The 25,691-nt window shown below is 35.5% G+C and overlaps 1 protein-coding gene across 4 annotated transcripts in view; it reads right to left on the reverse strand.

The window, feature by feature from the left end:
• Positions 1 to 25,691, reverse strand: part of USP6NL (USP6 N-terminal like) — a 229,592-nt gene that overhangs the window by 30,199 nt on the left and 173,702 nt on the right. For all 4 annotated transcript variants that reach the window (XM_054695087.1, XM_037510601.2, XM_037510600.2 and 1 more), the window contains 3 exons: positions 14,534 to 14,614; positions 5,879 to 5,986; positions 512 to 621 (listed from right to left, as the gene is read on the reverse strand). In XM_054695087.1, coding sequence (XP_054551062.1) covers positions 512 to 621; positions 5,879 to 5,986; positions 14,534 to 14,614 — 299 coding nt within the window. The remainder of the gene's footprint in view (positions 1 to 511; positions 622 to 5,878; positions 5,987 to 14,533; positions 14,615 to 25,691) is intronic.

Here is a 25,691-nt window from a genome sequence, read left to right on the forward strand (position 1 = left end):
TCTCTTAGTTTATATCTCTCAGTTTATCTCTCTCGGTTTTTCTAGTTGAACTTTAACTGATATGGAGGTCAGCAAAACTATGCTTCACTTGCAAACTGTCGCTCATGTCATTTAGACAGTTTCATCTTTCCTGTGTTCAAGATTATAGAGATATATTTACCACTGATATGGTTCTCATAAATAACGATCGCTAATTTCTTTTTTATGATTTTAATAAGAGTATCATATTTTAAGAATTCCCAGATCATAAAATGATTCTTCAGCATAAAAGTACCTATTATGTCAAAGGTTAAATTTTTGAGTTAGATTAGACCCTAAGTTTCACACAACATAGACCAAGTGATCTGCAAAAGCTTATACAGTCAGGACCACAACCAAAATTGTAGGCTCTACAAGACAACTGGAACACATTTTATGTCAATAAAAACTTTGATAAAGACTATTTGTTATTTATAAAAACTTTCATGAAGACTCTTTGAATTTATATTTCATATTATTAAACTTTACTTACTTAACACCATATCTGTCTCTAAACATAATATGATCCCTAAATGTGCGGTTCACATCAAGGTCTATTTGTCTGATATCAGGTGAACAACCCCGTGCTCTGTGTTTTAAATTCTGGAGGAAAAAGAGAGGAAGAAAGCACATATTTATGGAAATCAGTTGTTGAAAAGTCTATGTTAAATAGTAAAATAATTCTTATTTATAATTTTTTTGGTAGGAAAATCATTGTCATGGTTCAAAAGTGAAAACAAAACAAAAGATACATAATGAAGTTTCTCTCCTACCCACACCTCCTTCTCCCCTCTTCTCACTCCCTTTTCCCTCCCATTCTGTCAACACAGTTAGATTTTCACTTTGTACAAATAACTTTGTGGAGTTTGCATTGCTAAGACTATGTAAAAGCTCTTTACAGTCAAGCCACACAGTCTACTGTGGTTTCTTTTCTCTTTTGGCACATTTTTTTTTTCCTTGAAGCTAATCATTGCCTTATTTCTTGCTCTGCTTCATCGATACATACTCCTCATTAATTCAATCCCAGACTCACTTTACATTGCATAACTCTCCCCTGCTGGTGTTCAAACAAAATGGGTTTATTTTTAACTTCAACTCTTAGAGACATGTCTCCCAGTCTTCTGACTACTCTAGTCTGGCTGGCTGAGCTCTGGGCCTGCTACACAACTAGGACCATGGGGGTGCCCTTCACTATACACTAGGTCTTCCTTTAGTTGTCCCCAGTTGCATGGTTCTCATATCTGCTTCTTGGTTTATTCTCTTGTCTGGAGGAACACTTTCTCCAGTAGCACCTGTGAAATGGTATATGGAAGACAAATTTTCTGAAACTTTGAAATCTGATAATACTACCTTCTTATTTGTTTGGCTGTTTGAGAACACTAGGCTCGAAAGTTTTTTTGTCCATAAGGCACTGCCTTCACTGTCTTCCAGTTTCCAGTGTTGCACTCTAATTCTGGCTTTATATGAAATCTGTTTTTACTCTCTGGAAGTTGTAGGAATTTCTTTCTCCAAGTTCTAAAACCACATTACTGTTTAGTTTGGACCTATTTTTATCTACTCAATGGAGCTCGTCAATCTTTAAAACTCATCTCTCAGTCCTGGGAAATTTAATACTTTAATACTTCTTTATCAATTTCTTCTTCCTTCCTTCCCCACTTCCATTTTCTCTTTCTGTAACTCTTATCATTACAGTGTGGAATTTCCTGGGCTGTCATTTAGTTTTCTTACAATTTCTCTATTATTTTCTGTCTTATTGACTATAATCTAGTTTTTGGGAAATTTCTTCAACCTCCCTCTAGAATCTTTCATTTCCATTATTTTTTTATATTCATAAGCTCCTTGTTCTTAAATATTCCTTTTTATAGCAATTATAATTGATTAATAGACGTAATTTTTGTTTTTATCCCTCTGAAGATATTAGTGATTTTTTTCAGAGTTTTCTTCTTGCTCTGTAATTTGCCTTTTTCCCATTTGTTCTCATTTGCCTTCATGTTAGATTCCTTTTTCCAACAAATAGTGATATCTCACTGACTGCTTATATTTAAAAGTAGAACACTTAAAAGCTGATGGAAAGCTGTGTGTGCGAGGTTGGGGCTTCACAACTGTGTCTTCACTCTGGAGTAATCTGGCTAGGCAGTTTCAGTGGTGTTCCCTGGAAATCAGTACCTTTGCTTCTATTTTCTTAGGCTGGCTAGTTCCCCAGAGAAGGTACCTTCTTGTCAGGAAAATAACCATTGCCCACATATGTTCTGAGAGCTGGTTGAAGAAAAAAGGCTGAATGCCCCAAATTCAAGATACTCAATTCAAGACATTGTACTTTCATGACAGCAGCCCCCACTCCTCCCCTGCTCCTAGCACTGTGTTCTCCCCAGTCCAGAGATCTTCTGCTCTAACTTCTCTAAATAGCTAACCTCCTGTCTCATTTCAGGGTTGGAGACTTAAGAGCTCTAACTGCTTCTATAGTAGTCTTTCAACACTTCTGTTTTTAGCTCTACCTCCATATTCAGAGGTAACTAGAGTTGATAATTATGATGTTTTGGAGATTCTGAGATATAAATCAAGTTGTTTCTCTAATCTCCCACTGCCAGCTTAGAATTTACATTTTCCCAGTTTTTTTACTGTTTACTTAGTGTTTGTCTGATTCTGGTTTTCAAAAATTGGCTGCTGTTACCTCTTCTATTTTCTTATGCTTTGTAAGTCTGTCTGTTAAAAAACTTTCTGCTACCAATTTAATGACATTTCAGGGTTAAGAGGGTCAAGATGAGTTTGTATAATCTCCCGTGTTTCAACAGAAGGGAATTTAAATAAAATTTATATTAATTCACACCTAACCATGTTAAATATAATTACATATCTATATACACATTATTGACCATATACGGGTAATACATACATACATACATACATACATATATATGTATATACCTGCTAAAATCAATTCCAATAAATATATATGAACATATCCTTGTTAGTTCCTGCCTTAATTTAAAAGTGGAAAGAACGCTATTTGGAATATATATATATATATGATGTGTTTTGAGTTTGTATATTTTTGTGTTTTGGGTGACAGTTCATAGAAGGGCAGCTTCTGTAGTTTTGTAAGCCATGAACATTTAAGAGTTATGAAGACAGACAAGAAATGGGCAGAAGAACTCAAAAGACATTTCCCCAAAGAAGAAATGCAAATGGCCAACAGGCATATGAAAAAATGTTCAACATCCCTTATAATCAGGGAAATGCAAATCATACCCACACTGAGATACCACCTTACACCAGTAAGAATGGCACATATCAAAAAAACAAGCAACAACAATGTTGGCGAGGATGCGGTGAAAAAGGAACTCTCCTACATTGCTGGTGGGAGTGCAAACTGGTCCAACTACTGTGGCAAGCTGTCTGGAGGTTCCTCAGTCTACTCAAAATGGAGCTACCATGTGATCTGGCAATTCCACTACTAGGGTTCTACCCAAAAACAGGGACACAAAAACAGGGATTCAAAAGAGCACCTGTACACCTATGTTTGTTTATTGCAGCACTATATACAATAGGTAAAACCTGGAAACAACCCAAATGCCCAAAAATAGATGACTGGATCAAGAAGATATGGTATATATACACAGTAGAATATTATTCAGCAATCAAAAAAGATAAACTCATGCCATTCGTAGCAATGTGGATGGAGCTAGAAGGAATTACGCTCAGTGAAATAAGCCAGAAAGAAAAAGAAAAATATTGGATGATTTCACTTATAACAGGAATATAGGGGAACCAAATAAGACATAAGTATAAAAAATAATAATAACAACAGTACAAAACACAGCAAAGCAAAAACAGACAATTATAAACCAGAGACATACTGCAGGGGAGGAGGAGGGAGAAGGATGAGAGGGAGGGAGGGAGGAACACAGGGGAATGTGGCAATGGTGCGCGGGTGCATTGGTGAAAGAAATTCTATGGGGAGTCAATCTGAGGGGGTGGGGGAAGCAAATATTGTCTAAAAAAAGTTAAAAAATGATAAATGTTAAAATGAAAAACAAAACCAAAAAAGAGTTATGAAGACAGAGGAAGATATTTAAAGTATTGTATTAGAATCATATGACCACTATTGTGTGTTATTTCAAATAAAAAGTTGTTCAGAAGGCATTACAAAAAATTAGCTTTGAAAATAATCTCTACATATTTTTAAGTGTTTTTTTTTTTAAATAGGAAGTGACAAGTAAAGAGGTTTCAATTATTGTTTCATAGGCTTCTTCGTAAAAGATTTTGAGACACTGAAACACAGAAAGAAAATGTTTGAGAAGGCAGAATATGCTTTAACATAAAATTTAGTTGAAAAGGAAAATAATATGTTTATACATCTATGCTGTCAGTTTCCCAGATGTCAAGAAAATCCAACAGAAAAAAAATGAGCTCAAGATTAAGTAGGTAAAAAAAAATAAAAAATAAAAAAATAAAAAGTTCAGAAAGATCATTTATGCCCTAGAAAGTTTATAAGCCACTACGCAAAATGCAGGAAATCAAGCGTACTTTCTATGTAATGAAAGGAGGCAAGCAGCTTCTACAGTTAGCTCAGAGATTGAGTGGATTCAGATCCATGATTATTACAATAATACAAAAATAAACATCTGAAAGAAATAAGATCTAATGAATCTACAAACCTGGGGGTCAGAAGTATAACAAAGTACTGAGATTAAAAATTAGCAATATCACTGTGGGTTTGGCCTACAAGATGATTAAGCCTGGCTAATTAAGCAAATATTTATAACGTACCTACCACAAGCCAAGCATACTGTACAAGGTGCTAGCTTCAATTTTATGTTCTCTCAGACATCATTTCAACAGTGGCTCTAGAAGTATTATTCTAACAATCTAACAATTATTAACAATCTAAAATAACTTGTTATTATTCTAACAATTGTTAACAATCTCAAATAACTTGAAACACTAAAATTCTGAGACAGAAACTCAGTCTGTATAGGATCTGAACAGCAAATCTTAAAAATCTTTCACTCATTAAAAAATGAGCAACTGTTTAAAATTAACCAGTATTTATCACCTTCCATCTTGATGAAATTTTATTTATATATAAATAAAATATGAAATTTTACTTGTATATATCAAAGAGAAAGTACCAAAAGAGAATTCCAAACCCCCTTTCATAATTAGTGTTGGCTTTAGATTATCATTTTCTTTATTTCACTTATTCTTTTTTAATTTGATTTATGCAGATTTTTCTGAGGGCTGCTTTTCAAAATGACATTGAGGTGTAAGTTCCTTTGAAAGATAAGTACAAAATTTAGGTTTAAAAGAATACTGCTGAGATGACAAGGAGGAATATTTTATGCATTGGCTAATTTTAGGCAAACATTACTGATCACTGAGTCCAAAATTATGACAAAGTCTAGAGACTGTTTGGGCAATATTCTTGTTTTTTTACAGTTAGAAGAAAATAGTCAATCACGTACAGGCAACTGTTATTTAAATTGCATCTACTGTTATTTCCCCATAAACTCAAGAAGTGATTTCATTATTATTATAAGCAAGCAGCTACAATCAGGTGTTAGTATATTTCCTTCTGAATATGCCCCAACATTGATCAATCATTGAGTATTTAAAAAACATTGGATAAGTACTGATAGATACAGAAAATATTATTTACACTGAGTATGTGCTTGAAATTTAAGTATATTGCAAAAAATGAAACAATCAAGAAAACAAATAATAGGTCTATAAAATCTGATATAATTTTAATATAACTTCAAACAATGATATGAATATTTTTTACATCCCCTCAAAAGTTTAAAAAAAACTGGATTTTTCTTTTTAATTTCAAAATAATAGGTTCATTTTAGACACTCACAGTATAAAGGTCTCTTGTTTCTTCTTTCATTTTAGGGATCTCCAGAAGCAGAGCCCAGACTTCACCTCTGAGCTGGAGTGGGATTCCTTTGTAAATTCTCCTATGAAACTTAGTAAGAGAAACGCAAATTGAAAGTTACAAACTGAAAAGTCTTAGATAAGTCCCCTTAAAGCAAACTAATTATAATTAATATTTGTTACTCTTTTTATTTTCAAAGTATCAATGATAATCAATTTAACAACACATTTGGATCCTATCATTTCTACTTTTCAGATTCTAACAAGGAGACAGACGCACAAAATGGATAGGCTAAACAAGTAAGAAAATGTTAAATATGCCTTCTACATCAGTATTGTCAGACCATTAGGTGTTCCTCAAGCAACATGAAAGCATATTCAGTACTCTTTTTATTAAATTATGAACATCTGAATTACACATACCCGCGTGACATAATTAGGTAGTTACTTACATACATATACTTTTCCTTTTCCCCATAAAAGAGCAAGCCCCAAAGAGCAAAAGAGGCTAACTTGTGCAGAAAGTGTCTTCATGGAGTGTAGAGAGCTATCTAACCCCTAATCGCTTTCCCATCACCTTCTCTCTGAGGCTCTCTAGACCACATCAAGCTCCTTTCCTTCATTCTCATAGCTATTATCACCAATAATCTTAAATTCTCTCTCTCTTTCCCATTCCCTCATCTCCATCCTCCTCTTTTCAAGTCTTTTTAAGGAAAATCTTCATCTTAAAGACATTGATCAGACAGAAATAGCAATAAATCTTCATTGAGAAGGAACGTCATCACCTTTGAATGAAATTAGGCATAAATCATCAATATCATCAACTCTTTGGGTCCTTGAAAGCAAACTGCTCTAAGGATCTTTATAAGTTAGGATGCAATTCTTTTTTTTTTAAGATTTTATTTATTTATAAAAGAACTGGGGTACAGTCAGATGCGCGGGAGGGTGAGAGGATTCACCAGAGACAGAGGGGGGAGCAGAACTGGCAGATTGACGGAAGACACTACTGAGGGGAGCGGCAGGCGAGGCAGGAGAGTTCTGCCACACCATGTGGGTATCTCCCTGGCCTGCTGGAAATCGAACCAGAGCTGCAGAGGCTGCGGACAGTTTCACAGCGTGGCGCTCAATGCACCGCGCCACTGGGGAGGCCCAAAATGCAATTCTAATAACTGAAATGCAGACAAGCTATGAATTAAAAATAACAGTTTCTACTATTATACTACTAAAAAATTTTTTAATCTAAAGCTTAAGTAAATAAATCATTATGTAGCTTTAAGAAACTTTGATTATGTGGTTTAAAATGAGTGACACTGTAGAACAGCTTCCATTGTGCAACAGTTAATACTGTGAGGCTGATTCAATTAGATAATCACATATTGTTTGTTTCGTTCTTTCTTATATAAACATAGTATGTCTCAAATTTGAACTGCAATAATGAATAGAATCATCGAAGTTTTAACTCATGCAACAGCTCTAAATGGAAGAACACATACAACAAGGTCTTGTGAAGATTAGACTCTGGTACTTAAACATTTCCCATGTTATAAACATCCACCACCATTAGTTGTACACTAAGTATGGTTAAAATGCAAATGCAAGATTTTTCAAGAAAGTCTGTTATCTATGTTCAATTCAAGCTATACAAATTATATTTTTAAAGGACTTTACCTTATTAAAAGCAATTTCAAATTATTTCCTCAATTTCTAGAGTACAGATGCTATAGTAAGCATCTGATATGAATATACAGAAATCTACTGTAGAATCTACTGCAAATGTGAAAAGTGAAATTTTAACAGTCAATTAGAATATAACAGCAGATAAACAGATCAACTTATTGGACTTGAATTCTCTAGCAGTCTGAAAGTTTTCACTGAGTAAAATAAGAGCTTTGACACATATTTCTTAAGTTGTATCACTTGAAAAGACATTAGACATTTTATTGTTTTCACTCAATTCTGCACTTAATAATTATACATAAATTACTGTCCATTATTTCTATCTTAAAGGTAAATCTAGATTTAGGAGGGGGAAATGGGTCAAATTGCTGATTAAATTAAGAGACACTTCACATAGAAATAAAACATTAATGGTCCCAGTGCTGAAATGAAAAATGATTCATGTGTAACAAAGGTTAACTAGACTCATTGTCGTAATAATTTCTCAATATATACAAATACTGAATGATTATACTATACACCTTTAACTGTTATATGTCGATTATACCTCACTTAAAAAATAAAAAAGAAACATTTATACACTGACATTATCATCAACAATAATAACAAAACAAACTTTTACTGAGTATTTATATTACACAGGAAAATATTTTATTTTTTTTTATAGAGGCATGTTTTATTTATTTATTTGTTTGTTTGTTTGTTTATTTCTACATGCACTGGGTACAGTCAGAAGTGCGGGAGGGTGAGAGAATTCACCAGAGCCAGAGCGGGGAGCAAAACAGGCAGAAGGACCGAAGTACACTGCTGAGGGGAGCAGCGGGCGGCAGGAGAGGTCTGCGTGCCATGTGGGACCCTCCTCCCGTGGCCGGGGAGCAGCCGGGAATCGAACCGGCGCCGCAGAGGCCGCGGGCAGCTTAGCAACCCAGCGCTCAACTGCTGCGCCACCGGGGAGGCCCCAAAGGAAAATATTTTAAATTAAAGATATTTATATCATTTAAACATATCAACAACTCTATGAGATATTATGACCCCAATTTTGCCTAAATGACTTGCCCAAAGGCACATCAGATGTTTTAAGATTTTAATTTAAATTTAAAAGACACTGATTTTATATTCTATAAAAATCAAAACCATCTTTCCAAGACATGGTACATGTAGTATCCATCATTCTGCTCAACTGGACAAATCAACATGGAATGGAAAATATTAAGGAAATTCGAGAGCAGAAAACATTAAAATAATGATTGAAAAAATTGTATTCAAACTTAAAAGGAAGGATATATCTCGAATTCAAGCTGTAGAAGGTAATGAAATAAAAGACACACATAAAGCCACATAAAGCAGAAAATGGATTAAATTATGTGAGACCCTTAAAATAAAATTTTTAAATCTTGCTTATTGTTTTTCAAATACTTGTACATGACAGACCAACTTACTGTGGTTACATCTTTCCCCACATATTTTTCTATCATCACATAAATTTTGTAGAACAAATTAGGAATTATACCAAAACACAGCAGTTATAATAAAATGTACTCATTCTCCAAATAGCAGTCCAGTTTACATTTATTGAGAATCTCTCAACTGACAAAGCAGTATCTCATATTTTCAATAATAACTCTGCAATGTAAACAGAGCAGATACTATTCAACTTTAAATGGAAGGAAACCAGGGAACCTAGAAGTGCTTTCCTAGGTCAAAGTATTCCATCTTCTTACTCCTATTTCAGGGCAGCTCTGTCAATCATACCACTTCTTAGAGATTACAGTTTTGTTAAAGCCATGAATCAGTGAAGGATGACAGCTGGCTGTCCCCAACTCATAAATGAACACCATTTATTCATTCACTCTACAAAGAGTCATTGTGATGACTGCCTGCTTTATGATTAACACTTACGAGGTACTATGGCTACAGACATAAAAAGGTTCTGTGGAGCTCACTGTGCAGTAGAAGAAGATTAAATATGCAAGCAGATAATTAAAATACAGAGAATCCTTCACAGTAAAATAAAGTCATATAACTAACAGAGCCGAACATCACACACTGGTGGGAGAAATCATGGTAGAGATAAGCTCCCCAGAGATGGGGCAGGGTGGTAAAACAACAGTGGTAGGCATTACACAGTTTAGATCTGCATGAGTGGTGGCAGGGCAAGGTTAGCTCATATGTAGTAGGGCAGATTCTAAGGTGGAATGAGAAGATGGTGAGGGATAAAGGTGTTGGGGGTGAGGGCAGTGAATATGCTGTGGTGTTCATTTCTTACTGATCCAACACAGTGGCTCACATCCTGAGACTGGTGAAAGAGAGAGTCAATTTTACATGAGTTAGGAAAAATTTCCTTTAGAGAAAGATGACAATGAACTCAAAAATGAATTTTCCAGGAAGAAAAAATAGGGTATGGATAAAGGTGAGGATAATGAGGACTTAAATAGTAGTAATAATGTTAATAACCACAGATACACCTACCTACAGTTCAGTATTTATTGGGAGCCAGCAGACATGTTTTCAAAGCAATTTATTCCTTATATTATTATAGTCCTAAAGAGGCAGGTACTATTATTGTCATTCCTATGCTACACATGAGAAAATTAAGAAAGAAAGGTTAAGTAATTAGGTCAAAGGCCTACCATTAATGAAGTTTAGTTAGTTTTAAATGAATTGAAATTCAGTTAGTTTGACTTCAAAGATCATAGTCTTAGTAGCCATAAAATTTCTACATGTTGAATTTTAATATCCCATTTTGAGAAATACAACCTTTAAAATTCTGTTACAAATGTATTTTATGGATTTGATATATAAAATCTTTAAACAAATAGTTAAACTTTTAAACAAAATCTTCCTTTTGCTTTTAATATTTTAGTTTATTTGCCAATAAAGTCAGCCTATTTCAATATGATACATCTAAAAAACCATCAACTCAAAAAAAAAAATACATCAAGTGACCTAATGTTTTCAATATTTCTAACATTAGTGAATTTAAAACAGTGATAATATGCCAGACCACATTATCGCGGTTGGTAGTAAACTTTTCCCAGAAAGTCTGGCTCAATTTGGTGAGACTTTGAAAACTGCAGGTATGCACTAGAAGCAAAGTTCACTTGCTGAGTTACTTCCGCTTTTTATTGCCTCTCCCTTTCCTTTCATCATCCCCAATCCATTAGTTCCTTTGTCTCCATTTCCAATAGGTATGAGTCCCCCAAGTCTAGACTATAAAGGTTTTAAACCATCCACAAGGCGCTAATGCCTCTTATAACCTGCATTCTATTTCCTACTGACCTTTTATTGACAACCACCAGAAGGAAAGCTAACATAAAAGATGGTACAACAAACCAGCTATATGTAGAAGGTGGACACAGAATCTCTTGCTTGTCACTAAACAAGACAGGTGGACTTGACAAATTCATTTCTAAACACTGACTCTATTTCCTGTCTGGGGGGAAAAAATGTTTTCCTATATGAATCCATATAGCTAAAAGAACTGTTATTTGGCCAACAAAAGTCCATTCAGTTATTCGACACACACACATACAAAAAGAAAAATATCTGCTGTAAGTATTCTGCTTTGATGTAGTTTAGATATAATCACATCATGACTAGTTAAATCTCAATGGTCTTAACTCAGCAGAGGTGACTTCATTTCTTCTTTTAAGATTTTTTTTTTAAGCACAGTACTACTGTACTTAAAATACTACTGTACTTAAAAGGGGAGGGGCACATAGGCAACAATCTTCAGGGAAACTTAGATTCATTAAAGTTCCTAAAATTCCAAATATTTTCTATCACATCTATATTTTTATTTCAAGATATTTTTAGAAATTTATTTGTATTTCTACTATGTAAGTGAAGACTGTGGAGAAAAAAGTTATACCTACTCTTGTAAGAGAAGAAAAATACATGGTACTATTTTTGCTTCCATGTAATTTAAAACGAGGTATGAATTGATAGCAATTCTTTCAGAAGGTGCATTCTGTTTCATACCAAATTGGACCATATACATCATCAAATGATCCTAGCATTATAGTTTTGGGAAAGTGCTTTAAAATTATACATCAAGGAAATCGTTCTGCTAAAATCTCTCTTAATGGGAACTACATTAGCCAGAGTTGCTGTCAGAATAATAGCCTAGCAGAACTGCTCATTCTTATAAAGGCTTCCACGCTTTTATAAATATATGTATACCATAGAGGAACATGTAATTCTACAAATATTTTATTAGACTGAATGTGAGACTGAGTGCAGGTGCAATGCATCAAAATTTATTCTGTAATTACTACTTCAGCAATCCTTCCAAAAAGACATAAGATAAAATTGTTGCCAACTTTAGGCCAATCTGAGAGGCAGCATAATATTAAGTAAGAGCACAGGTGTTGGATCTAATATTCTACTTTAAACTGATTCCTCTTAAAAGACATCTTGAGTTCCAACCTAATGATAAAATATACATTAATGAATCCAAAACTGAACTCACTCCTGATGAAAATAAAATAGTAATGATCTAACAGATTTAAACTGAGGATATTCAGGATGGTCAAAAAGAAAAGTGCCATTGGTGAGATAGCCCTTGACAAAAAGATTTCCACAGTTATATAAGTTTCATGCAAGTTAAGGTTCCTCTTAAAAATTCCCACCACACATTATATCAGATTTTAAGGAATCTTGTAATAAAGAAACTTAACTTTGTTTAGCTCTGACTTTCTCAACTTTAATCAATCATAGGACTATAGGACTATAAAAAGATTTCTTATTTTTTTAATCAGGGGTTTTTTTTTTTCTTTTGGTGTAGAAGAACTGGGGTATAGATCAGAGGTGTGGGGAATAGGGGAAGATGAGAGGATTCACCAGAGACAGAGTGGGGAGCAGAACAGGCAGATCTACTAAAATACATTGCTAAGGGAAGAAGCAGGCAAAAGAGGTGAGGTCTGCTGCACCATGTGTGGGTGAGCATCCTGGCTGAGGATCAAACTCAGGCCCTAGCAGTGATAGCACTGAGACTTAACGCCGAGCCCACCAGGGAGGCCCCTTCTAAAAGATTTCTTCCTTTAAGAATATTTTATTGTCCAGGGTCTCCCCGGTGGCACAGCGGTTGAGCGCTGGGCTGTGAGGCTGCCCGCAGCTTCTGCAGCACCAGTTCGATCCCCAGCCACCTGCGAGGGTCCCACGTGGAGCGATGGACCTCTCCAGCCGCGCCCGCTGCTCCCCTCAGCAGTGTTTCGTCAGTCTGCCTCTTCTGCTCCCCGCTCTGGCTCTGGTGGATTCTCTCACCCTCCCACGCTTCTGACTGTACCCAGTGCTTGTATAAAATAAAAAAAAATTTTTAAAAAGAGAATATTTTATTGTCCAACCTTCCTTCAAAAAACTTAAAGTGGTAGTTAATATTTACTGAATGCATCATCGCCTCGTCATCCTTTTGAAATGGGTATTATTTGTATATTGCAGGTGAGGAAACTGAGGTTTAGATGAGGTCCAAACTATTTTCATAATACTAAAATACTATTTGCCATTTTCACTGTTGACTAATAGTAGAAAAGCAATGGTACCTTTGCACCAATTAGCAGTAGTCACTGTGTTTGTTTCTGTATTCTCCACCCAGTTTACTTTTTAAAAGTCAGTTTCACTTTAAAAAGCCCTCGACAAAGGAGTAAAAATGACTAATTTTTACTGTCTCAATTCTTGAATACATGTCTTCATTTCCTAAGTGATAAAGTAGTATAACCACGTGGAGAACTTTTGCTGCACAATGAAGTATAATGTTGGCCCTAAGAAAATGCACTTATGAAATTGTTTAAGTCAGGATCTGAACAAATCACTATTTTTGTGAAATATTACTTATTACTTAAAAGGATGACTAAAGAACTTCAGTTGTTCATATGTGGGTATTTACCAGGTATTTTCACAAATAATTAAGTAATAATAGATCTGTCACTTTAAGGAAATTGACAGTATTTGCTGCTAGTGTTAATATTTAACCTTTCAAGCAAAAATTACAATTTCAAGAAACTTCCACCCCCATGAACTTCACAGCTTCCCAATATTTAAAGATTTTCCTGATGAGACTGGTGGTGATATTAATAGTTGTGATGTGTGTACATACACACACACACTTTTATAGTCCTATACAAACACACACACACGAGTTTATTAAGCCATTTTATATATGGCTTAATATGGCTTAGTAAACTCATGCAGAGCTAAAAGATTTAAAGGAAAGTTTGCTATAACTTTTTAGAAAAGGAGACTGCTCCTGCTTCAGGGAAAGCTTTCAGGGCCAGCCCTCTCCTGAGCAGCAGGACACATGGATAAGGAGCCTGGAACTACTGCAATGATTGTGATCTCAAAAGGAAGCCAGTACCAGTGTAAAGCTGACATTGCAGAAGGTAGAGAAGCAAGATCAAAGAAACTACTAGTCACAAAAAATATAACTGAGCAGAAAGAATTACCTCACTCCTGAAACCTATCTTACCTCTGAACTATCTAATACATTCTCTTAATTGTTGAAATCAGCTTGAATTGTGTATCCTATTATAATATAAAGACTCCAAATTTGAGGCATTCCACTAAATTAAAATAAACTAATTTTTTTTTAAATGAATACTTGTAATTAAAGAAAAACTTGCAGGGTCTTCCTGGTGGTACAAGGGATTAAGCACCACCACACTATGAAGCAATCTGCAGCCTCTGCAGCCCGAGTTCGATCCCTGGCCAGCCAGGGAGCAACCCACATGGCGAAGCAGACCTCTCCTGACTTCCTCACTGCTTCCCTCAGCAGTGTATTTCAGTCAGTCTGCCTGTTCCCCACTCTGTCTCTGGTGAATTCTCTCACCCCCCGCAACATCTCAGTCTTATATGCATAAATAAATAAATCTTAAAAAAAAATAATAAAAGGAAAACTTGTAAATGGGAACATCCACCTTGAATTATTTGTATAGTTTTATATATAAGAAACATTGTGTTTAATTACCTTTTCAGTGTTCTTGTATTTTTCCCATCCTTTTAGCATTTTCAACCACTTGTTAGTTCTTTCAATTTCCAGGTGCTTTTGCTAAAATAAAATTGAAATTCATTATTAGTGTTCACTTGCAGCTTCTTTTCTTACATATTACAAAAAATGTCAAAGAAAATGCTGCTAGCAGGGCTACTGAAAAGGCTATTCAATAGTAAATAGCAAATATGTAACTTTAAAAAGTTGGACAGCTGATTACAGTTGTAGCAATAGTATCTCACAGCTAAAATTAAGATACATAAGCAATGCACCATTGAGATAGAAGAAAAAGGAATAGTTTAAATTTTCTAACACCTTAAAACGAATCACTAAAATTCCTATATAATCTACAAATTTAAACCAATTTAAATTTAAACCAAATAACATTCTAAAATATTTTTTATGAAGCACAAAAAAACAAAACTTCAAATTCTATTCTCTCCTTTCACATTTTGCTGAATTGTAGCATCTGAATGTTTTCAATGACGGACTTGATTTTTTTAAAGGACAAATGTGTATTTGTAGAGAGAATACTATATACCTAGCAATACTGACTGTGAAAAATTATACAAAAATAATAGTTGCCACCTTAAAGAAATGTCACCAGATTATGCTCCCAGAGTTTAAACTATACTACAAGGTTATAGTAATCAAAACCATATGGCATTGGAATAAAAATAGACACACACGCCAGTGAACTAGAATTGAAAGACTATAACATACCATCATTAACATGGAGAGTTAATCTCTGACAATTGGACAAAGAGTATACCAAGGGGAATATCTCTTCAACAAATGGTGCTGAGAAAACAGGACAGCCATGTGATGAAAATTGAAACTAAACCATTCTCTTACACCATACACAAAAATTAAAATGGATTAAAAATTGATCAAAATGGGTTTTAATCAAAATGGATTAAAGAGTTAGATATAAGGCTGGAAAACATAAATTACATAGAAAAACATTAGTAAAGCATTCTACAACATTGGCTTCAGGAATGTCTGTCTTTGGGGACTCAACTCCGATAGCAAGGAAAATAAAAGCAAAAATAAATGAATGGAACTACATTAAGTTTGAAAGTTTATGTTCAGCAAAATGAACTATCATTAAACAAAAAGACACCAGACAGAGAGGGAGAAAATTTCTCCACATTGTACATCTATCAAGGGGTTATTATCCAAAGATCTCTTGAAACTCAACAGAAAGAAAACAAAGATCTCAATCAAAAAATGGGCAGAAGGGCTAAACAGACACTTCTCCAAAGAAGACATACTGATGGCCAATAGACCCATTAAATTATGTTCAACATCACGTATTGTTGGAGAAATAAAAACCAAAAGCATGATGTAATACCACCTCACTCCAATGAAGAATGGCCCATATTAAAAAAAAATAGAAACAACAAATGTTGGTGAAGATGCAGAGATAAAAGGAAACCTCATAGAGTCTTGGTAGAAATGTAGACCAGTCCACTCCCCATAGAGATCAGTATGGCAGTCCGGCAAAATACTAAAACTAGATCTACCATATGACCCAGCAAGTCCACTCCTAGGTATTTACCCAAAAAATACAAAATCACTAAATCAAAGGGACATGTGCACTCCTTGTTCACTGCAGAACTATTTATAATAGCTCAGTTATGGAAACAACATAAATGTTCACCAACAGAACAGCTGATTAAGATATGATTATACATACACAATGGAAAGCTACTCAACTATATAAAAAATGAACTCTTGCCATTTGCATCAACGTGCATGCAACTGGAGGAGATTATGCTAAATAAAATAAGTCAGAAGGACAAAGACAAATCAAAGACAATTTCACTCATGTGGAATACAGAGGGAAAAACAACAAAGGAACTGACAAAATCAAAACCAACTCTAAAAACGATTGGTAGAATTAAAGCTGCTAGAGGAAAAGGGAGGGTCGGAATGCAAACAAAGAGGAGAGAGGAGAGTGTGGTGACATACACCTGAAGAGTGGTGAATATTCCCCTAAATCATGTACAGTGCTGTAAACCAGTGTTACTGCAATTAAAAAAGTTATTAAAAAAATGAAAACATTCATTAGCTTTGAAAAAAAGAAGAAATGCCATTGTTCACTAAGGACAACTGATAGAGAAAAGTACTGTGACGGGTTCTCCCACCTAGAAACAGGAAGGGTAGGAGCAAGGTTGTGACAGAAGGAACAGTCAACCCCCCCCCCCAAGGGTTGTTAGAGAAGATGAGTCTTAAATGCAGAACTGAAAATTATTAGGATTTTATCAAGTGCAGCACGGGTTAAGAATATTCTAAGAAGCAAGCTTGACCACTACCTCACACCATACACAAAAATCAACTCAAAATGGATTAAAGAACTAGATATAAGACCTGAAACCATAAAATACATACAAGGAAATATAGGTGAAACACTACGTGATATGCACATCAAAGACATCTTTACAGACACATCACCCAAAGCAGTGATTGTGAAGGCAAAGATAAACAGCTGGGACTACATCAAATTAAAGAGCTTCTGCACAGCAAAAGAGACAATAACAAAAACAATGAGAAACCCCACCAACTGGGAGAACATTTTTGCACACAACACTAATGATAAAGGACTGATCACAAAAATCTGCAAAGAGCTGATGAGTCTCAACAACAACAAAGAAAATAATCCAGTCAGAAAATGGTCAGAAGAGCTAAAAAGAAACTTCTCTGAAGAAGAAATGCAAATGGCCAACAGGCATATGAAAAAATGTTCAGCATCACTTGTCATCAGGGAAATGCAAATCAAAACTACCATGAGATACCATCTCACACCAGTGAGAATGGCACATATTAAAAAAACTAGCAACAACAAATGTTGGCGAGGGTGTGGAGAAAAAGGAACTCTCCTGCACTGCTGGTGGGAGTGCAAAATGGTCCAACCACTATGGAGAGCTGTGTGGAGATTCCTGGACCTACTAAACATAGAGCTTCCATATGATCCAGCAATGCCACTCCTAGGTATTTACCCAAAGGACACAGAAACATCAATTCCAAAGAAAACCTGCACCCCTATGTTTATAGCAGCACTATTTACAATAGCTAAGCTTTGGAAACAACCCAAATGCCCAAAAATGGATGACTGGATCAAGAAGATGTGGTACATATATACCATGGAATATTACTCAGCATTCAAAAAAGATAAACACATGCATTTTGCAGCAACATGGATGGCGCTGGAAGGGATCATGCTCAGCGAAATAAGCCAGAAAGAAAAAGAAAAATACCGGATGGTCTCACTCATAGCAGGAATCTAGAAAACTTAAATAAGGGACTAGGAAAAAGAATAACTATAAGAAAGTGAAAATCAAAATCAACAAAAAACTATGAACCAGAGACACTCTGTGGGGGGTAGAGGGTAGGAGGGGAGGGATTGGGGTCAAAATAAGGGGGTTGCAATTGTATGGGGATTATAAAAATAAAATTTATTATAAAAAAAAGAATATTCTAAGAAGCATGTGTAGAAGTAGTTCTGAGATAATTCAGCACTGCAAGGGAAGGAGACAGCAGCTCTAAAGGGTTGAAAGAATAATTACGAGGAGATGAGGCAGAAAATGTAAGAGCGGGGGATATATCACACTAATAGAAACCTGGGGCAGGGCCTCCCTGGTGGCACAGGTGGTTGATCGCAGTGCTGTGAAGCTGTCCACAGTCTCTACAATACTAGTCTGATCCCCGCTGGCCGCAGAGATACCCACATGGCGCGGCAGACCTCTCCTGTCTTGCCCATTGCTCTCCTCAGCAGTATATTTCAGTCTGTCTGTTCTGTTCCCCGCTCTGTCTTTGGTGAATCCTCTCACCCTCCTGCACATCTGACCTATACCCCAGTTCTTGTATAAATAAATAAATCTTTTAAAAAAAAAGAGAGAGAAATCTGGAGCAAAGCTGGGGAATGAAGTAGTTTGTACAAAAATGCTTCTTCCTCACTTCTTTGGTTTCCATGAGAAGATAGATTTTTTTCCCCTAATACTTGGGCCTGTTATCCCATCTCTTATTCACCAATAAGGAGGCTTCTATAAGTAAATTATGAGCATGTACACCCAGCCAGCCCTCTGTCTCTTTTCTCTGACAGCCCACCTACCCTCAGAGCACATTTGTACTCCATCAGGAGAAAACACCTTCAGTCAAGAAGTCTGTGGTGATCTCCCTGGGCATGAGTCAGTCCGTATACTTGCAGGGTTCCATTAAGAAGCCTTTTGCCACCACACATCTAATTTATACACTCCCTTAACTATTTACATTCCATAAAAGCTAAGGTGTTTGCTGTTTTCCCAGTGCCTAAAACAGTGCCGGGCACACAGAAGGTACCTATTTAATTTTCATGAAAATAAAGTATAACATTATTCTTTCTTATGAGTGAGATGAGACTGCAAATTTGTTAATTGTCCTCAATCCCCACATCTTCTTTCTGGAGGCTTCTATAAGTAAATTATGTGTATGAATTAAAAACAACAGAGTGGAAGACCACATAGCAAAGAAATCATTCTGAGGATGCATTTTAGGCTCAAAAAAGTCTGCTCACTACAGCCCTCGGATGTAGGTATAATCATCTCCATATTAAAAATCAGGAAACAGAAGCACAAAGGGTTTGGAATAACGATGTGTCCAAATCCCTTAAGGAATAAGTTCAGGCTTGATGAGTGTTGAAAGTCGGGTAGATTGGCTTCAGGACCTGAATCCTTCACCTCCACATCTTATGACTCTCACTTTATCATGTACTCTGACCTTGTTCAGGCATAGTTTTCAGATGAAAGCACGAGCTCCTTATTGACTGTCTTCAATGTAGCTTCACACAGGTAGATGGCAGATGCCTACCATTAATAGTTTTAGGTCTAAAGGAAACATAAACCCTCTCCCCCAAAATCCTGAATTTAGGTAATGATTTCTACCAATGAGAATATTTTTACAGAATTTTATTTTTGGGCATATTCTTAAAATTCTTTAATTACTAAACTCTAAGAATTTTTATTTTTTTCCATAATAGATGATCTCTTGTGAGCAAAAAGAAAATTGTTGCAATTCCCATTCTTCAAAAAGACTAAGAATATTCTTCATCATATTATTAATGATAAAATGTTACAGATGGTTCCAGAAATATGTTTAATTTTAAAACTCAGTGGGGCACTGAAATCTAATTAATGTTTCTGCTAAATGTGACTTTAGAGAAGGGCAAGCTGTGAAAAATTAAGACTGATCTGTGTTGCCATTTGGTTGTTTTCTTTTTTTCTTTTTTTTTTTTTTTTGTTCTTCTGCACTTCCTTCCCTGGATTTCTTCAAAGCACAATCCTTTTCTCCACCAACAGGAAAACACCAAATAATTCAAGCCAACCCAAGAGCACAATAACATACACTTTGCCAGGAGCAATCCTGCTGAGATCTTGCAGGTCTCTTGCTATCCTTCATTTTTATGACTATGAATTATCAATGAATTACTTTAAGAGTAGTTATTCTTTTTTTAAAGGCACACTTATATTTTAACACTTATCTCATTCATATGTATATAAAATTTTAAATGCTATACATTCTCACAAATGCAAGGACAAAATACACACAATTTTAAGAATCATTAAGTATGCTTTTCTTTTCCCATAGGGGAAAAGATGGTAATATACCTTGGGGAAAGCTCCTAAGTTGTAGGATTTTTAAATTCTATATCAGTAGTTGAATCAGATTTAAATGTTAACTCCATAATGCTGTCAATTGAACTACAGGAGATAAGTGCATGTGAAAGTCTTTTTCCCCATTCATGATGGATAAAATATATTTTGTCACCAAATATGATATAGGTAACTAAAGAAAGAACTAAAAATTCATGTGATAAATGTAAATCTTAGTGCTCTAGAAAATAAGCTTAAAGCACATCATCTTGCTACAACACCAAGACAAACCAGAATGTAACAGTAAGTTAGAATATCCACTTAAGTTCAAGAGATTTCAAACTCAACATATCAAAATGATTTCTCTAAACATGCTGCTAATACTCATCTCCTCCCTAGCAAGAATTAAAAGCATCATTGCCTACTAAGTCAATCTAATTAGAACCTACACTTTTTGCAGTCTACCTTTTATCTTTCTTCCACACCCAAACTATATTCTGCTGGTTCATGTCTCTTGCATCCATCAAGTCCTATGTCCAAGTTGAGGCACTCCTAATTCCTCAATGAAAGCACTAACTCCATACTGGTAGCTCTGTCGTCAACGTAGCCTCTACACTATATACCACCACTTTTTAAATGTGTGCCAGTTTAAAGTCCTTCAATAAGCAAGCAATTACCTACAAATAATTTTTAATTATTACCTACAAATAATTAATTAATAAGTAGAAATTAATAACTTCTGCATGGGTGGCTCTTCTCAACATGCCCCCAAATCATAAGTTTCACTTATTTTAACTTTTATGATCTAGCCACCTTGAACTATTGATCATTTCCAACATACAATTTATTTTTATGCCTCGCTGGCCAATGTTTGCTATACTGTGATGCTCTTCCTTACCATCATTTGGCAAAATACTATGCATTCCCTCAAAACCCTGTTAAACATCAAAGGTGTGGAACTTTTTCCAAATTCCATACTCTTGGCAAAATTAACTACTTCCTCAACAGTACACTACATGGACTAAGGACCCAGCTGGCCTGAGTTCAAATGTGAGTTCTGCACCATCCTATGTGTTTCAATTTGGGTTTGGCAAGCTACTTAGTCTCTGTATCATACTTTCATTTTTAAAATGGGAACTGTTATGATTATTGTCATAGTATCTAACAACTGTGTTTAGTTGGCCTTAATGCCAAAATCATACTATTATTAAAGTATGACTCCTTGAGTACATGAATCATATGACATATTCCCTTTTAATATCATTTGTAAAATGTTCAATAAACATTTTGAACATATTTTACACAAGCAAAGATAATCATCACTATGAAGCAATTAATAACAGTCTGAGGTTCCAAGGGTAGAGGGGTGGAAAGGATAAAGAATATGAATAGACAGTAACATAAAAACTTTTGATAGCAATTCAATCATTACAATATAGAAATAAACAGAAAAGAATTATAATAGCATTTCTTATTTAGCAAAATGGTAGAAATGGTATCATTCTATCATGCTGCCAACATTTTTCATAAAGCTGCCAAAGGCAGAAGTACTCAGGTTAGCTGTCATACAAAATTGAAACTTAAGTAACTCTATTGAGTTCAGATACAGACATGTCTCCATTTTTATTTTGAAATATTTCAAAGTAACAGAAAATTTGGAAAGACTAGTACCCCATATATTTAATGTGATTCACCAAAATTCTCCAATTACTACATTTTGCCAGACTGTCCTATTTATAAAGATTTTTGTTTTGTTTGCTTGGGGCTGATCTATTAGAAAATCACAAATATCAAGAACATCTCACTTCTAAGTATTTCAGATATACAGCATCTAATAACAAAAATACATTATCCTACAAATTCAGAGTATCACTATTATACCCCCCAAAATTAATTTAGTTCATTATAACCTAATAAACAGTTCATATCCCAAATCCCCCAACTGTCACGCACTGTCTTTACTGGCTCATCTCTTTACTTCCTTTTACCATAGAGCAGTTATCTTGTCTTTTTCTGTCTTTCATGACATTGACATTTTTGGGGTTTTTTTAAAGATTAATTTTATTTATACAAGAACCGGGGTACAGGCCAGATGTGCGGGAGGGCGAGAGGATTCACCAGAGACAGAGCAGGGAATAGAACAGGCAGATGTACTGAAATACACTGCTAAGGGGAGCAGCAGGCGAGTCAGAAGAGGTCTGCTGCACCATGTGGGTTGCTCCCTGGCTGGGATCGAACTCGTGCTGCAGTGGCTGCGGACAGCTTCATAGGTTGCATCTTAACCCCTTGCGCCACCAGGGAGGCCCCCAATGATACAACATTTTGATCAAATGGTAAATGGTATTTGCTCACTTTCACCACTAATAGAGAAATACCCTTTTATAAATGATATGTAATCTGTGTGGTATATACTGTGAGACAGAGTGGACATCATTTCCTTAACAACTCTACTCGGTAGTCTTATCATCCATGAGCAACTCTGTCTGAATTAATTCTGATTCTAATGATGTGAAAGATATCATGTTTTCTTTTCCTAATTTATTTCTATATTATTAACTGAAATTTTTCTATTATTGTTTTCCTTTCTCTCCCCTCCACCTTTTAATATCAATGTAGTAATCCATTACTGTGATTGTTTTTGAAGCTCAAATTATCCCAAATTAGGCTGAAACTGCCTCTCATCTGATTGGAAATTTCCCCCTTCAAGTGGATTCTTTAGACATGCCCTATCTGGCACAAAATAACTCAGTCTCACTTTAAACTTTTTCTACCCAACACCTAGATCAGCCATTTTTAAAGACACTGGCTCTTTTTAACAGGAAAATAAAAAACAACTCATATCTTAGCACTAGATGAACTCACCACTGAAATGTTTTAAATCATATAATATAGAATACCCTAGTACAAAAAAATTCTACTCCTCTGAGAATGTCAGAACAACATATATCAAGTGGGAAATGATGCAGAGGTCTTCATCTCTATCCTACATACTTTTTGTTTTCTCTCCATTACCTATGCTGACTGCAAAAATGGTATATTATTGTGTACTTTTCTTCCCATAAGTTGTTTTTAGGAAGAATAAACTGTCTTTTGACCTTTATTATCTGATACCAAGTTATTTTAAATTGATGTCCCCTCTGAATCAAGACTAGCCCTTGTTGTTGGGGCAAGGAGAGTATAACAATTAAAATTGGGACCAATGTCTTCTTTGTTGCCTCTCAAACTGCAGTGATCTGTGACTATAATTTTAGCCCTCTGTTGACTTAGCCTTTAGTTGACTATTAAGTACTTAACAACTGTTTAATCACTCACTTAGTATTGTATTCTATTTTACACAAGCCTCCTCCCACTATTAGCATGATAAATAGTCCAGATAGTACAGACTAAACATATACATTGCATAGATAGATATTATATAGGCTTCTCTTCTAGAATAATAAATCTTAGAACTTTACTGCAAACAAATCTTCAGATTTTTTTTTTCTCCTATTTGATTATTAGGATGTGTGACTGAGGATGAAGTGGACTAGAATTATATACATCTAAACCTCACCAGCAGAGGTCAGGAGAGGACAAGAAGTACAAGAAGGACAATGTCCTGTTTTGACAGAATAAGGAATCTATTGGTCAGATATACTTTGAGTGAGAGTTGACTTGAAGATATAGGCTTTAAGTATGTAAATATGCCAATATATTGTATAAGTCAAACAAAATATCACACTACATAAAAGAGTAGCCGGATTCATGAAAATTCAGTTTTACATATCCTTTCCTCCTTATTAAAAACATAAATAAGCTCAAAGAAACAATATAATCCATTATTAATATTGTTCTCTGCAGAGTAAATATAATAAGTGTGTTTGTTTGTTTAAGTGCCTGTCTGGAGGGATCCAAAGCACTTTGCAAATATTAATATTAATCTTCTTATGAGAGAATGCCTGCAACTGTCCCTATTTTAAATAGAGGCTTGCCTTGTAAAGTACTGCATTGGCAAAGCTGGAACTGAAGTCATGATTACTTGACTAAGCATTAGTGTACAATGTATTAGCACACAAGACTACCCAGGTAGCAGTACGAAGCTGCTTCAAGTGCATGCTTTGTAAAAAATCAATAAACACTGTATACTTCACCAAAGCTGTTTTTCCATTGACTTTTTCAATGAAGCAATATATGTAGTATTTTTTTTGTTGTTTTTTTTTTCTAGAAATGGCAGAGCTTGATCATTAGGAGTAGGCAGTCACTGAAGAATACATGAAGTACACTTCAAATCAGAAAAATTTTGGGAAACCTAATAAATGAAAGTTTCCAGCTTAGATTGTTTTGCGTATGTCTGAAGTCCTCATTCCATTTTAAAGAAAGCAAAACTGTAAAAAGTAGGTCATACGAGTGCATTTGATGCATAAAAGGCATAATGAAATTTCAATAAACAGCCTCAGCACATGCTCCTCCTTCAATAAGACTGACAAATGAATATAAAATTATCTCATGTTAAAATATCAAGGTGTATACTGATTAGTTTCTAGTGATTTCCTGTATCAAAATTTTTAGCATAAACAACTGTAAGCATGGTTGCATTAGGGAAGAGTTCTTTTACTGTATACATAAGTTTCTTTGAAAACAAAATTTAATAAAACCAAACAGTCTCCCTCAACCAATCATCCTTTACTAACACTGTCCTATTTTCTTTTTCACTGTTACGTTTCTTGAATCTTCTATATATATATTTTTTAAAGATTTATTTATTTCTTTATATAAGCACTGAGTACAGTCAGAAACGCGGGGGTAAGAGAATTCACCAGAGCGGGGAACTGAACAGGCAGACTGACGAAATACACTACTGAGGGGAGCAGCGGGCGCAGCAGGAGAGATCTGTCACGCCTTGTGGGACCCTCGCTGGCAGCCGGGGATCAAGCCAGCACTGCAGAGGTTGCGGGCAGCTCCACAGCCCAGCACTCAACCGCTGCGCCACCAGGGGAGGCCTTGAATCTTCTATATTGATGGCTCCCAAACTTTTAGAATTTCTGGGCCAGGAAATTATTTTTATTTTTTTTAAAGATTTATTTATTTATGCATACAAGAGCTGGGGTACAGGCCAGAGGTGCAGGGTGAGGGCGGTGTGAGAGGATTCACCAGAGACAGAGTGGGGAACAGAACAGGCAGACTGAGTGAAATACACTGCTGAGGGGAGCAGCGGGCACAAAAGGAGAGGTCTGCTGCACCATGTGGGTAGAGCTCCCTGGCCAGCCGGGGATTGAACTCATGCTGCAGAGGCTGCGGATTGCTTCACAGTGTGGTGCTTAACCCCTTGCGCCACCAGGGAGGCCCCAGAAATTATTTTTAAAAGGGAGGGAGGAAAGGGGTGAAAGAAAGGTATTGGAAAGATAAGTCATCAAAAGTGAATTACTGGATTTTGACTTTACCAAACAAAGGTTATCTTGTGCTAAAAGATGCCTTCCAATCTTCTCTTCCTAACTTGTCCAATAAAAAAACACATAATATTCAAAAGG

This window comes from Talpa occidentalis, unplaced genomic scaffold (genome assembly GCF_014898055.3).
Source record: "Talpa occidentalis isolate TD23 unplaced genomic scaffold, MPIMG_talOcc4v2.1 talOcc4.14, whole genome shotgun sequence".
In the NCBI taxonomy this organism is placed as follows: domain Eukaryota; kingdom Metazoa; phylum Chordata; class Mammalia; order Eulipotyphla; family Talpidae; genus Talpa; species Talpa occidentalis.